Source organism: Phoenix dactylifera, chromosome 1 (genome assembly GCF_051530095.1).
Source record: "Phoenix dactylifera cultivar Ajwa chromosome 1, Ajwa_hap1_PhDact_Kaust_v1.1, whole genome shotgun sequence".
NCBI classification, from domain to species: domain Eukaryota; kingdom Viridiplantae; phylum Streptophyta; class Magnoliopsida; order Arecales; family Arecaceae; genus Phoenix; species Phoenix dactylifera.
The window spans coordinates 14,181,189-14,195,182 of record NC_143190.1 but is presented as its reverse complement, the minus strand read 5'-3'; the positions used below and the strand labels follow the sequence as shown (position 1 = coordinate 14,195,182).

Below are 13,994 nucleotides of genomic sequence, written 5' to 3'. Positions count from 1 at the left end.
CTAGTAAATATTACACACTAAAAATAAGAAATTTTCATTATCTGTGGACATAGAAAATTTTCATTTTAGTGATGAATTCACTATCTTATTCCAATTAAGATAATAAAATAATTTTTTTTCTGTGGGCATAATAATTATTTCATTAACTTAATTGCAATATTAGATACCGTTTAATTTCTTAATTTGTCCCACCATTTTGAATGTAATCCAAAATTACACGTCACAATAATTTAAGATGTTGTGGCTACTCTCAAATTATCATGACTTTTTCTTTAAAAATGGTATCAAAATAAAGCTTTAATGAGATAAATACTTTATATGAATTATTATAATTCATCTTAATTATCCCAAATAATAACTTTACATGATTTATCCCTTTATGATAAAACTAATGCATTAAGTATGATAGTTAATGAACTTTAGATGTCTAGTTGAAAAATCCAAAGAATAACAGTCAGATCAGCTCCAGATCGGTGGTGGTGTACTAGGCTCATTTAAGTATCAGCCTTTCTTAGGCACGTAGGCCTTTTTGACAAGTTTTTCTTAGACACCGTTATTCAATGGATAATTTCACTAGATATTGTTCAATATTAATAAAGAATTCAAGACCTTTAGACAACAAGATTTCATCATAAATATCATACTAATAACATTATTTTATCCTATTATTAATCTTGTATAATGACTCTCCTTTGGGGCCGGCTCATTATGTATGATGTAAGTGTTCAATTTCATGATATGGTGATAAAAGACCTTTTATTGACTAAATTAATGCATTCAAAAATTTATGGAATGCTTTGGCTCGTTTAGGGGTGCAAATGGGTCGGGTCGGGTCCTGAGTGACCCCGATCCGATTTTTTGTTCGGGTCCTAATTTTGGACCCAGACCTGACCCAGTTGAAAATCAGGTTGGGTCGGGTCGGGTCCTAAGTGACCTCGACCCAATTCAGTTTTTTGTCCGGATCTGAGTCGGATCGGGTTGGATCCGGATCCGACTCGGATCCACTTTCTTTGTGCTCTTGGGAAAGAATTTGGGCAAATCTAATTTGGTCATGTCATAATTATAGGGTGCTGGTTGATCCCATGACTTGAAAGACTTGCAATTGACCTTCAGGGCAGAACGGATGGCCCATGACTTACAAACTAAGTCGGTCTACAAGCCAAATTTCATATCACACTATTTTTTATCTATACGACCGATTGGACGGAACTTGGTGTCTCGCTGCTCCCCTCTCAGGAGGACAAAAAAAAATCCCAGACCTTCCAAAATCCAATTCCATTGCAGAAAACTGGCACATGACCCATATTTAGTTCAGTGTTCCCTCTCTTTCTTCCTTCACAAGTTAAAAGAAACAAAAACCAAAAAACAGAAAAAAAAAAGCCAGCTACGGAGACACCAGAGGTATCAACAATGTAATAGATCGAGAGAGAATGCTGACGGGCCGAGGTTCCTTTGGATTCTGTGAACCTATGCTTGTTGCTATCCTTCCACGCTTGAACCCTCCTCCCCTTAGGGCTTTTCCTCCTCCTCCTACTCCTCCTCCTCCTCCTCCTCCTTCTTCTTCTTCTTCTTCTTGTTTTTTTTTTTGGTGCAAAGCTTTCTCTCCTCGTTGGCTAGAATTTCCCATCCCTTAGGGAGCAAGCTAACAACCTCCTAAGAAACCCATATCTCCTTCCTTGTCTGCCTTGAAAACCCGCCATAAATTCACTTAGGGCTCGTTTGGTTCGCGGGAAGCATTTTCCTTCCTAGGAATATGATTCCTGGAAAACAAATTCCTAGGAAGAGGATGCCTAGAAAAGTACTTTTGGCATGTTTGGTTGACCATGGGAAAGTGACAAATTTCCAAGATGCTTATGTTTGGTTGGCCATCCACTTTCCTAGGAAAGTTATATATAATTCCTATTATGCCCTTAATAAAAATTAGGTTTTTAATGCCTCTTTAATGCTTCTTTAATGCTGAAGGGACTTTTTGGAAAAAAGTAAAAATGGAGCGATTCCCGCCTCATGGGAAAGTAACTTTCCCATGTTTCTCATGGGAAAGACTTTCCCATTAAATGTGGGAATCACATTCCCATGGGAATACAACTTTCCCTTCTCTCTCCTTTGAAAACTCCAACCAAACAAGAGGCATTTCATTACTTTCCCGTTGACCACACTTTCCCCCCTTCTTTTCCCGCGAACCAAACGAGCCCTTAAAAACGACCAACAGGCAACAGTACCAAGGCCCATACATAAAAAAAAAAAACTCTTTTTTTGCTCCCCCCCCCTCTCTCTCTCTCTCTCTCTCTCTGGATCCATTCTGGTCGGGTCAGATCGGTAAATCCTGACCCGACCCAAAAAAGAATTCGGATCCAATTTTAGAACCCAACTTGGACCCGTGGTCCTACAATTCAGGTTGGATCGGGTCTACGCAGATCACGTCGGGTCGGATTATAGATCGACCCGACCCATTTGCAGCCTTAGGTTCGTCACCACAAATATGTAAAAATTTAATCAACTTTATGTCTTTTTTTATAGAAGATGCTTTAGCTTGTCTTATGCATGTATGACCATTGATCATGAAAATATGAACAATTTAAAATAATCATAATTTATCAAAAAAAACATCTAAATTGGTTATTTATGCAATACAATTCATTATAGGGAGAAATATATAATTATTAGTGTACTATTCTGTTATGAAATTTGAGTACAGGGACCAAATAAATATATTTAAGGACCTGTATGTAATAAACTTACTTCTGGAGATCAAATGTTGAAGACCCTTTTTGTAAAAAACGTACTGTCAGGGATCTATTAAATATTTTACGGACCTTTATGTAATCCAATTTTCTTTTGCGGATTAACTATAAATTTCGGAAGCCCCTTTTTTGAATTAACATACTGTTAGGGGTTCACTGCAAAAGGCACAATTTAAGCTAAACAGATTCGGGTTGCGGGTGGGAAACCTGGAAATCCGAAACCTCTTAACCTTTTTTTTTATGCAATCGGATTGGGAATTTGCGTCGGACTCCAAAACCCGAAACCCAAACCCGCTTCTTCATCTTTCCGATCGAAAGGGAAGAGAAGGGCCAAACCGGCAACCCCTTTCTCCCCTTACGGTGGTGGCGGCCGCCTTCTCCCCAGAACACGCTGGCTTCCGCCGCCGTACCTTCCTCCTTTTCCCCCTTTTTTTTGTGGTGGCACGGCCCGATGGAGATCCATGGTCGCGCCTGGCCAGTGGGCATTCCGGCCACCGGGAGAGGAGGCCACGACGCCTCGGCGGCGGCCGTGGCCTTCTCTCCCCTTTTCCCCTTCCGCCGTCGGCCATGGCAGACGTAGGCGGCGGCGACCATAGCCGCCGGCTCGCCCGGGGGGGGGGGGGCGGGCCGCAGCGGCTGCCAGGGAGGCGGTGGCCATGGCAGCCGTGGGCGGCGGCGGCCATGGCTGCCTCCTCTCCCCTCTTCTATTCTAAGCGGGTAAAGGGCTTTAAGAGAAGTGGGTTTAGTCCCAGATCGCAGAACATCTACACATGCTTAAATAACATAGCCTTTTTTTTGAAAAAAAAACAATAGCCGCCGGTGGTTGTTTTTTCTAGTTTTTCCGAAACACAGTTCTATTGGTATGCCAAACAACATGAGCCAGAGGTAGGCTCTGACACCACTAGTAGGAATACCATGCAGCGGATTAATAATAAACAAATAAATTTTTACTAACCTGAAGAGAAAGAAACCTACGGAAGATAGAGGAGATCTAGTGCTTCTATGATGAATCCACATGCTTATTTATAGCCCTAGATTAGGGATTTGGATCTTTATCTTTAAGATTTATCTCTAATTAATTTCTATCTATCATGGAATCACCTAATAAGAGTTTAATACTATTAAAGATTTATCTCTAATTAGTTTATATCCATTATGGAAACTACCTGATAAGAGTTTAACACTGTTGACTACAGTCAAGATGCTAGGGCACATCCTGGAGGTCCTTATGGAGAGCACCCCCTGGGAGATTGATGCAACAAGGATTGAGAAGGGGCTGTGCAAGATGGATGGTGTGGTTGCCATCCACGAGCTTCACATATGGGCCATCACCATGGGAAAGGACCTGCTAGCTTGCCATGTAACAAGCGCACCAGAGGCAGGCGCTGATCGCATACTTGATGAGGCGACAGGATATATCAGGAGGGAGTGTAACATCAGTCATGCGACCATTCAGATGGAACGCCTGTAGATTTGTTTTTGCTGAGTGGTATAACCAAGGGCGTTGGAATGGCAAGAAATTTATATACTATTAGCACTGTCTTTTAACTCAGCTGTCTCCTTTCTGCTTCAATAGCTAAATTTCTAATATACATTATGCAATAAACTTTAATAATGGAAGAGCACGTCACTAGCACGAATTGCATATTAAATAAAAAAAAGCACGTTATATGGGTCAATATTATTGGTGTCAACATTAATAACAATAATTTTTGTAGGAAAGATTGTGCTCTCCATTCTCCATATAGATGGTGATATTAATCAAGTTGGCACCAATGATGGAAGTTTCTACTTCGTCATCAAAATTCATTTATAAAATCTTAGCTATTAAAATTTTATATTTATTATAATTTATTATGTCTCTATAATATATTATAAAAAATAATTAAAAAATCATATCTTACATATATTTCTTTGTTAAGATTTTTTTAATGCAGATTTTTTTTTATGTGAATGCTAGTTTTAATGTTTAGGTTTCTGCTCGGCTGTAATTAAAGTTAATTATTTGATGTACAACTAATATACATCTATTTAATTTTTTTATTTATTATAATTTATCAAAATGTTATATTATAATTTAAATATAATTAAAAAATAGAAGCTGGTGCATCTCATATTTATTATTACGAAGTACAAAGTGCCCCGTATTAATTGACTTAACAAGCTTTAGATGAAGTTGAAGCTTTTTTTTTTCTTTTTTCAATTGACCGAGTCTGTTGACATGTAAACTAGAGTCTCATCGAATCTAGCGAGAAATTGGAGCCCGTGGAGACGTCGCCCATGTTTGGTGTCGTCATCGCACCCTCCCGCATCCACAAACTCTGTGCCTCGTCCAGCCCCACCGTTTCTTAAATCCTTCCACGAGCCTCTCTCTCTCTCTCCCCCTTCTCCTCCTCCTCCTATCTAACTAAGCCCCAGGGGAGATCTTGATCTTCGATCCATCCTCCGAGCTCCAGTCATGGCCGCCTCTACTTCAAACCAAGGTTTGGCGTTCTTTAATTTCATATGACGTATTCCTCTGTTCATCCCGTGATGCGTTGGCCTTCATTTCGATTTTGCTTGTGACTTTGATTCGATGCTGTAAATAATTTAGTCGGCAGGTACAGATCGTTTAATAGGGAAATGGAAGTTCCATCTTTGATGTATTTAGAAACAGTGTGATTTATGAGAGTTTTGTACTTTAGAATTATAAGAGTACGTTACTTAATTGGGGGAAAGTGGTCTTTGTCGAAGGAGACGAGCTTAATGGGTTTTTGAGAAGAAAAAAACATGTAAAAGAATCGATTTTTATCGAAGACAAAGTTTCTTCATGTGAGAAACATCGTCGCAATGATGAAAAAACAGTGACAACTTCTTGCTTTTCAAGTCAAAGCAAAACTAAATGGATTTGAGGAACCGTTTGTATTCTTGTGTCCTGGTTTATCAAGTACTAAGATGGATTTCACCAAAACATTGGCAAAGATGATTGATAAGAAAAGGAGAATTCTTGGTGGAACACTTTTTGGGATGTGGTGTTACTTTTCTTGCATCAGCATGGCACTATCTAGGCTCGTACGTGATATCAAAATGTAAGTTTTGTCCACCCAGCTAATATCCTGCTGATGCAAAAGTCATTGCACATCAGCTGTCTTACTTAAATTGTCCCATTATAAACAAATCCTGTTATAGCATTCCTCACCCTATTATGAAGAAATCCTGGGGCAAGTTAAAGGGAAAGTCATGTGGTGAAAGTCCGAAGCAGGACTGCAAGTGTTCTTATTTGAGGTTTATTAATGGAAGGCTCAAACTGCTTATGAAAGGGATTGCTTTGGCACTAGGTATCTTGGTTTTCTGAGAATTGCTTGATTTCTTTCAATAAAAGTGAAATAGGTGATTGAGTGGTGTCTACTAATTGGCTTTCAAAGGAATGCTATAGAGTTGGCGGTTATACTTGTTAGAGAGGGAACAAGAAAGAGAAAATAGTAGACACATCTCTACCGCAAATATATATCTGTGCCTTTTCAAATTTAAGGAAATTGCCCTTTCATTGTTTATCTAAATTCAATTTAACCTTAATTAGCTCACCTTTCCTATCAAAGAGACAACTTTTTATAAATTTATTCTCGAGATACAAACAAACGGGACAAGCTGCTTGATGCACATGGTTATCCTGTGTGCAAACGTCAAGTGATTCCTGTGTGCGGTCATGAACATGACCTTTTCAATCTTTTGACAGAAAATGTTATAACATCATGCATGCTGCATCGTGTTAGATTTTAGAACATTATAGCTAGCTGTTATGTGATTACTTTGTTTGGTATCACTATGTTTCTTTTTATGGAAAAGTCTAATCCATGATGCTCAATTTGGCGGTAGAGCTATGATATTGTTGCATGATATAAATATTTGAATGATCAAGCTACTGATCCATGTTTAATCAGTCAAATGAAGAGTTTTTTCACTCACACATCAGGTAGTTGTTCGAAGGAAGTTACGAGTTCACGTATCGGATTGCCAGCACTAGACATCTCTGCTGCAATTCCTCAGGCAACACCTGCATCAATTTTTCCTCCATCGGGTAAGATTTGTAATTATCAATAGCTTACGCTAATTACTGACAATTAAGATCTGCTCCATCATCAGCACAAAATAATTGATATATGGGCTTTCGCATGACTCTCGTTCTGCTGTTCAGTATTTCTTTGTGAATCCTACATGAAAGTTAAGTCCTATTGCTTAAGATGCTCACATGAAATTCAAAGTGCATTTCATGGTCAAGTTCAAAAGTTGAAACTTTTTTGTGAATATCTTTACCCTATGAAATGGTAGGCATAGGGTCTTTTTTTGTGTAGGTGTTGTTACCTACAATATTGTCTGCCTTGCCTCTAGCAATGTTTCGGACTATTGATGAAGATTCCATGAGATTTAATAATGCATCAATATTGACAATTGCATGTAGGGGTCCATTGTGTTATTTAGCTGATCCATTAAGAAGGCCTGTCTGGATTCTGTTATATATTTGTACAAACTCTTATCTGTATATAAGAAATGCAATTTGAGCCTTCAACTCATTTGAGAGGGATGGAGGGGGAATTGAAGGAGGATGCATAACCTGCACTACCAAGATTCTCAAATTACTGGAGATCACTTTCAGAAAAGAACTAGTTATCCTACATATGTATATTGTTGGAGATTCCAAATTAAATACCATGCTATGACCTGTCGTGGACATCCTATTTTGGTCGGAATAAAGCCCTATTAAATTGGGCGAAATGTTTGTTGTTATTGGACCTGAAACAGATTGAATCTGTTAAAAAAAATCTCCCCCCTGCGCCCCCCCCCCCCACCCCACCCTTTCTTATTTAACTTCTGCTAACATATTGAATTTTCATTCTGTCATTTGCAGCATCAGATTATTACCAATTTGATGATCTGTTAAGCCCTGAAGAAAAGGCTTTGCAAAGAAAAGTCCGAGAGGTCATGGAAAAAGAAGTAGCTCCCATAATAGCGCCGGTAGATTTTTTCTTTTCATGCGGTTTTTTTCTAAATACCAAATGCTTTTTACCTTGGACACCATTCATCATAACTTATATGCTGGAGATATTTCAATTTCTAATGTTTTCTTCCTTCAGCAAGGCTATTGCTTTCACACTATCTACATAAGTGCATATGCACACAGATTTGAATGTCATCCATACAACCTGCTTTTCTGAATCCAGATATAGTAATTCATGGTAGTATTAAGATACAGAATTTTTGTTGTTTCTGTAAATCAATCTGCTCAAATCACATGCATTGTTTGAAATATAATTATAGCACGGTTCAATCTTTTTGAAACTCCTTTATTTAGCCTGTGAACTTTCAAGAACAGTTCAAAAGTGATTCTATTAGGTTATTCATTCTGTGAATAACTGAAAGCACCTCATTGAAGGAATTCCCATTATCTCAAATATCATAGCCATTCCCATGGAAAATCTGCAAAAAAGAAAAAAATATCCAGCACTCTGAACTACCTCAAGCTGTTAGTGCGTCAAATGTTAACTGTCATTTCAATAACCTTGGTGCTCCAAACATCAAACAGGAAAAAGATTGTGATATAGTGTTTTGCAAGATCACTGAATTCAGCTTGTAGACATGTAGTTATGCATCAACAATCATATTTTGCTGATGCTGATTGCTTTTTTTCCTTCCTCATCCAATTAAGGTGGTCGACAGGTTGTGAACATAATTTTCTTGTAAACATTCAGTTAGTCCATGAGTTGCGAAAATTATAATGATATCTTCTAGAAGAGCTTAAAAGATCAGTAGGAGACCAAGAATGATACTGATGACTACTATGAAAAGATGCTACCAAGTGTAGTTGAGAATTCTTGAATTGGGTGCAACTGGTTGGGTGTTTAAATTCTTTTGACATGTATTATTTCGCTTAGTTTAGTTTTATCTTGTATCTTGTAGAGAAGGGTATTTCACTCTGTTAAGTTATATCATGAGGGTTTTCTACTTTATATGTAAAACTTATGTAATGCTTTTTTTTTTTTCCAGGTATGCATAATAAGCCCAAACATAAGTTATGTAGTCTTGGTATTCTTCTTCCTACACCTAAAATTTGCCTAACTTTTCACTTCATTAGCACTTTGCTTAGTTTATTGAATGGAGCTCTTGATGTATTATGCATATTAAAGTAACCTAAAATTTGCCGCTTTGACACCTTTATGCAAGCTTCAGTTTCAGGTGATGTAGACTAGATCAACTATGAGTGCTAGTTTACTTTTGTTGTTTGCTATATTAGTATTTCTTGCTTATTTGTTTATCTCAATATCTAAGCTCTTCAATGTAAGACACCTGTTTCTGGAGTAGGTGCTTCCATATATGTGATTGGTACAAACTTTGTTCCTTAGTATTGGGAGAAGGCAGAGTTTCCTTTTCATGTAATTCCTAAGCTTGCTGCCTTGAGTGTTGCTGGAGGAACTATAAAGGTACTGTTCCATATTCATCCTTGACTGAGGTTTAAAACCGTGCAAAGAGGCATTTTAGACATTGTTCTTAACAGGGCTATGGATGCCCGGGGCTCTCTATTACTGGAAGTGCTATTGCTACAGCAGAAATTGCCAGAGTAGATGCAAGCTGTTCAACCTTTATTTTGGTGCATTCTTGCACGGCCATGCTTACAATTGGTAAAAATTCCAGTTGATATGTCCAGATTTTATGGCCACTTGTTAATTTCATGAGAATGCTGAGAAACAGATTTTTGAAAACTGAGTTTTTTCTTTGCATATCTTGTTCCTTTTTGTCAAGAATAGCACTGTGTGGGTCGGAGGCACAAAAACAGAAATACTTACCATCACTAGCTCAGTTGCATACTGTTGCTTGTTGGGTAAGTGTAAAATACATATTTGATATGTTCAGTGAGAATCAGTATGGTTTTTCATTAATCAAGTTATATATCACAGGCTTTGACTAAGCCAGACTATGGAAGTGATGCAGGCTCTTTAAGAACCATGGCAACAAAGGTTTGCTACTTAAGTATTGTATCGATTAGTTATACCATCTTATACCACATATGATCGTTTACTAAATACTTGCAAATTGCTATCGTTCCTTAAGCGCTCAGTTTCACTTGCATGGTATTTATGGTATGTCAAATATTGTGGTGGAACAGGTTGCAGGAGGTTGGATAATAGATGGCCAAAAGCGTTGGATAGCAAACAGTACTTTTGCTGATGTGTTAGTTGTTTTTGCTAGAAACACAAGCACATACCAGATAAATGGGTAAATTGTACTGTACTTTCTCTATATTCTTAATTGTATGTGAGTGCATTTGCAGTGCAATTATGGAGCTTTTGAATCAGTGCTTGTGCAAAAAAAATTTGGAGTGCAAACTCATTATCCTGGTATTAAGAAACTGAAACACTTTAAGATGCCAGATTTATTTTGGTGAAATGCTTCTAGCTTTTTTTTATTGTTTCCAGGTTCATTGTGAAGAAAGATGCCCCTGGATTGAGGGCTACAAAAATGGAAAATAAAATTGGTCTGAGGATTGTTCAGAATTGTGATATTCTCTTTAAGAAAGTTTTTGTTCCTGATGAAGACAGGTTGCCAGGTGTTAATTCTTTCCAGGATACAAACAAGGTACTGGTCCATGTTTTATCTTTTGGCTTGTTTTGGTTGATCAATAATGGTATGGAGGAGTAAGAATAGACTGAGTATCTTAATGCCTCTCAGAAAATATGGTCCTAAATCAAGTGGAATGGAGGAAAAGGATTCATGTAGCTAGCCCTAACTAGTTTGGGGGTAACGCTTAGTTGAGTTGAGTTGAGTATTATGATTTAACTCATACCTGAATTGAAAATAAATTCTTGTTCTTCATAGACTTGTTAAAAAAAAAAAAAATCTATTTGCTTCTCCTTCATTACTCATTTTTTTTTTTACATATAAATGAGGCCTTATTCAGAACTTTCAGGTAATAGGTAGTAAGCTTTGATGCCTGAGTTGATCAAAGCAGCAGATTTGCCTTTTGTAACAAATCTGGGTGGAGTTGAGTTCTTTGCTAGCTCTTTTCCAATTTCATGGAGTGAGATTTGGTAGTCATAGGATAGGCTTCAAGACAAACTGGATTCTGCTATCAACATTAAACCAAATATGGATGAGTTTTGCATGATGACTGATCAGAATCTGCTCTGACATACCAGTATTCTTGTTTTCGCTTTTAATCAAAATGATCAAATGATTTGCACTCTAGGAAGGTGAACTTCATATCTACAAAAAAGGGGCACGAGCTACCGAATATATATTGCGGAAAATCAAGAATTTTAGTAGGTGATGTATTTTATGATTTAGAGCTGGTCAACATCAATGTTGTCTGTGCTGAAATTGCTTGTCCCCACCTTTTCCTTACATAACATTTTCTCTTGCTCTCCATGTATGTCACCCTTGTGCTCCTTTTTATATGCCCAAAAATAGCAATTGCACTTTCAATATGAATACATAATTTTCACTACGTGGAGCACTTATATTTCTGCCTGCTTGAAGCAGGTCCTTGCTGTTTCACGTGTTATGGTCGCATGGCAACCTATTGGCATATCAATGGGTGTATTTGACATGTGCCACAGGTATAACAAATTCAATTGATATCTGCATATCTTATATGCATGTTCTAAGAGATCAGATGGCATAGGTACCTAAAGGAGAGGAAGCAATTCGGAGTTCCATTGGCGGCATTTCAGATTAACCAAGAGAAGCTTGTGCGCATGCTAGGTAATATTCAAGCAATGCTTCTCGTTGGTTGGCGCTTATGCAAATTGTACGAATCTGGAAAGATGACTCCAGGTCATGCTAGCTTGGGAAAGGTTGCGTATGATGAAGGCACTTCTTTTTGGTTGTCATTTTGTTAATAGGACCAATTTCCATAGCAATCGGTCACTGCAATCATGCACTTTTGTTCTTCAGGCCTGGACTTCCTTGAAGGCGAGGGAGACTGTCTCTCTTGGTCGAGAATTACTTGGTGGCAATGGAATCTTGACTGATTTTCTAGTGGCAAAGGTACAGCAGATTCTTGTCTATAGTTTTCTTTTCCCCCCCTCCAATTCTGAATCTTATGTCATCATTGGTTTGCACCAATTAATATAGCTTCTACTTTCGATATCTGCATGCTCAGGGAAATTAAGTGCATGAAATCCCTTAAGTTGAAGGAGTAATCTGGGAAAATTTTGAACATCACGAAACCTTTTTAACATTATATAAACTTACCCATTAAGTGCCTTCTTATCCTGTTATCCCCTTATCCTAGGATGGCACATACTTTTTGGAAAACAAAAATATTCTAAATTAGATATAATTATCTATATTTTTTTCTTCTTCTGAGGAACGTAGTTTTTTAATTGCAAAAATTTCATAACCAGTAAGTCTTGTCCCATATACATAAACATCTTAATGATTCTTTCTCTCCATTTGCTCCTACGACGTATTGGCATTCCATTTTAAAGATATGATTTGGAATTATGTTTATCCATTCTTTTGTTTGCTGTTTAGTTCCTTAGGGGCGGTGCTCAATGAAATATGATCCTTTCATTTTTCTTTTACAAAAAACAACTTAAAGGAAAATAGTGCAGAAATTATAGCGGGTCAAATTACTAAGCTACATATTGTTCTCCTTTGAAGGGATGATTGTTTATGAATCCATACCATATAGCACTCATTATCAGATGATATGGACTAATCATTGGATAAAAGAGATAGGAATGGAGTTTTGTGACAAATGGACCAGTTGTATGGGCAGACTACAAGTCTAATTGAGATCAAGTTCATCATGTTCTAGTTAGTTATTCTTTGTGTGAAGTCCCAGCTTTCTCGTCAACTCATAGAATCTTGCTATGCATGGTTTTTTTATTGTCCTTGTGGTTGATTAAGCCTTTAGCAAAGCAGTTGAGGATAAATTCATGGGCAGGAATGTCACATGTGGAGGCTTTTTAAATCTATACATGGACTACTCTCTTAAAATTTTAGTTGGTTCCTAGCCATCTATCCAACAACACATGTGCAACTCCTTTTGTTGCCACAACAATCCTGATCTTTCTTCTTCCAATGTCTACGGGGAGATAAAACTTCAGGTATCGAAATCCAAATTATGGAATTTACTCAGGTCTGTGAAGTCTGGTAAACATCTGCTTGCAGACTTCAATGAATCTTCATGTGGTACCAAGCAATTTGATTTGTCAAATTCATTAGTAGTAAGATTATGTCTTTGCATCTGTGCTGCATTTTAGTGTTAGTTTCAGGTTTGCGGTGAATTGAACAAAATTAACAAGCCATGTAGTCTTTTATGTGGAACCTCAAGTGCCCCAAGGAGAGAGTGATTCTTGACAGTTTGTGTTCAACATTTGCTGTCTAGAAATTGTTCTTTCATCGACACTATGTTATTAATCACGATAGGGCGAAGGTGCATGATACCTGAAGTCTGAATGTTGTCCGATTCCTATAATCTTGTGATTTCAGGCATTCTGTGATATGGAGCCCGTTTTCTCATATGAAGGCACCTATGATATCAACAGTTTGGTGACAGCTAGAGAAATCACAGGGATTGCAAGCTTCAAACCTGCTGTGTTGGGAAAGGCAAGTCGCCTTTAATTTCAGTGGAATAAGCGCATACAAGCCTTAATTTCAGTTAAAATCCTGCGATCAGAGCATACTGGATATAATATGGGGCATGGACCATAGAATTGATGATGGCTACTGAAAAATTCTAAGTGCAACTGGGTTCAACAACAACAGGATAGTGTTGCGTGAATAAGATCAGCCCAAAACCTATGTTATGTTAGAATTTATTGTATCAATGGGTGATTCTGATGGGTGTCACATATCGTTTGTAATGGTTTAAGACTGCATAATATTTGGCTATGAAATGTACATAAAGCTCAAAATGGACAGCACGGAATTGTAATATTTGGCTGGGATAGCACCTCCGTGTTCCAAATTTTTCTGCGAGGCCATAAATCTAAAACCTTTGGAGCTGCCTTATCCCAGTTGGCTTCAAAAGGATCATCAACCAGTGAAATGGAATTACCGTTCCCCGACGTCGAGATAAATTGACTGGAGAAGTACTCCAGGTCTTGGTAAATGGATCTCCAGATAGGCGAGCACTTTCCAGGGTCGAAGAGTTGGTTTTTTTTCTGCTGGATTTGTAGGCGATTTGGGGTCATGACGAGGAGTGCCTTTTCTAAGGAATGTAACATAATGCAACGTAAATAATGATATTATAGTGTTTTTTTTATTCTACAA

At 37.8% G+C, this 13,994-nt stretch overlaps 1 protein-coding gene across 1 annotated transcript; it reads left to right on the top strand.

Annotated features, from left to right (window-relative positions):
- Positions 1-5,007: 5,007 nt before the first annotated feature.
- Positions 5,008-13,994, top strand: LOC103706627 (acyl-coenzyme A oxidase 4, peroxisomal-like). The gene is made up of 13 exons (XM_008790792.6): positions 5,008-5,224; positions 6,694-6,798; positions 7,627-7,733; positions 9,119-9,196; positions 9,271-9,394; positions 9,521-9,594; positions 9,671-9,730; positions 9,880-9,989; positions 10,190-10,349; positions 11,253-11,329; positions 11,395-11,566; positions 11,667-11,759; positions 13,212-13,994. The coding sequence occupies exons 1-13, from the start codon at positions 5,200-5,202 to the stop codon at positions 13,341-13,343; spliced, it is 1,317 nt and encodes a 438-aa protein (XP_008789014.4). The 5' UTR covers positions 5,008-5,199; the 3' UTR covers positions 13,344-13,994.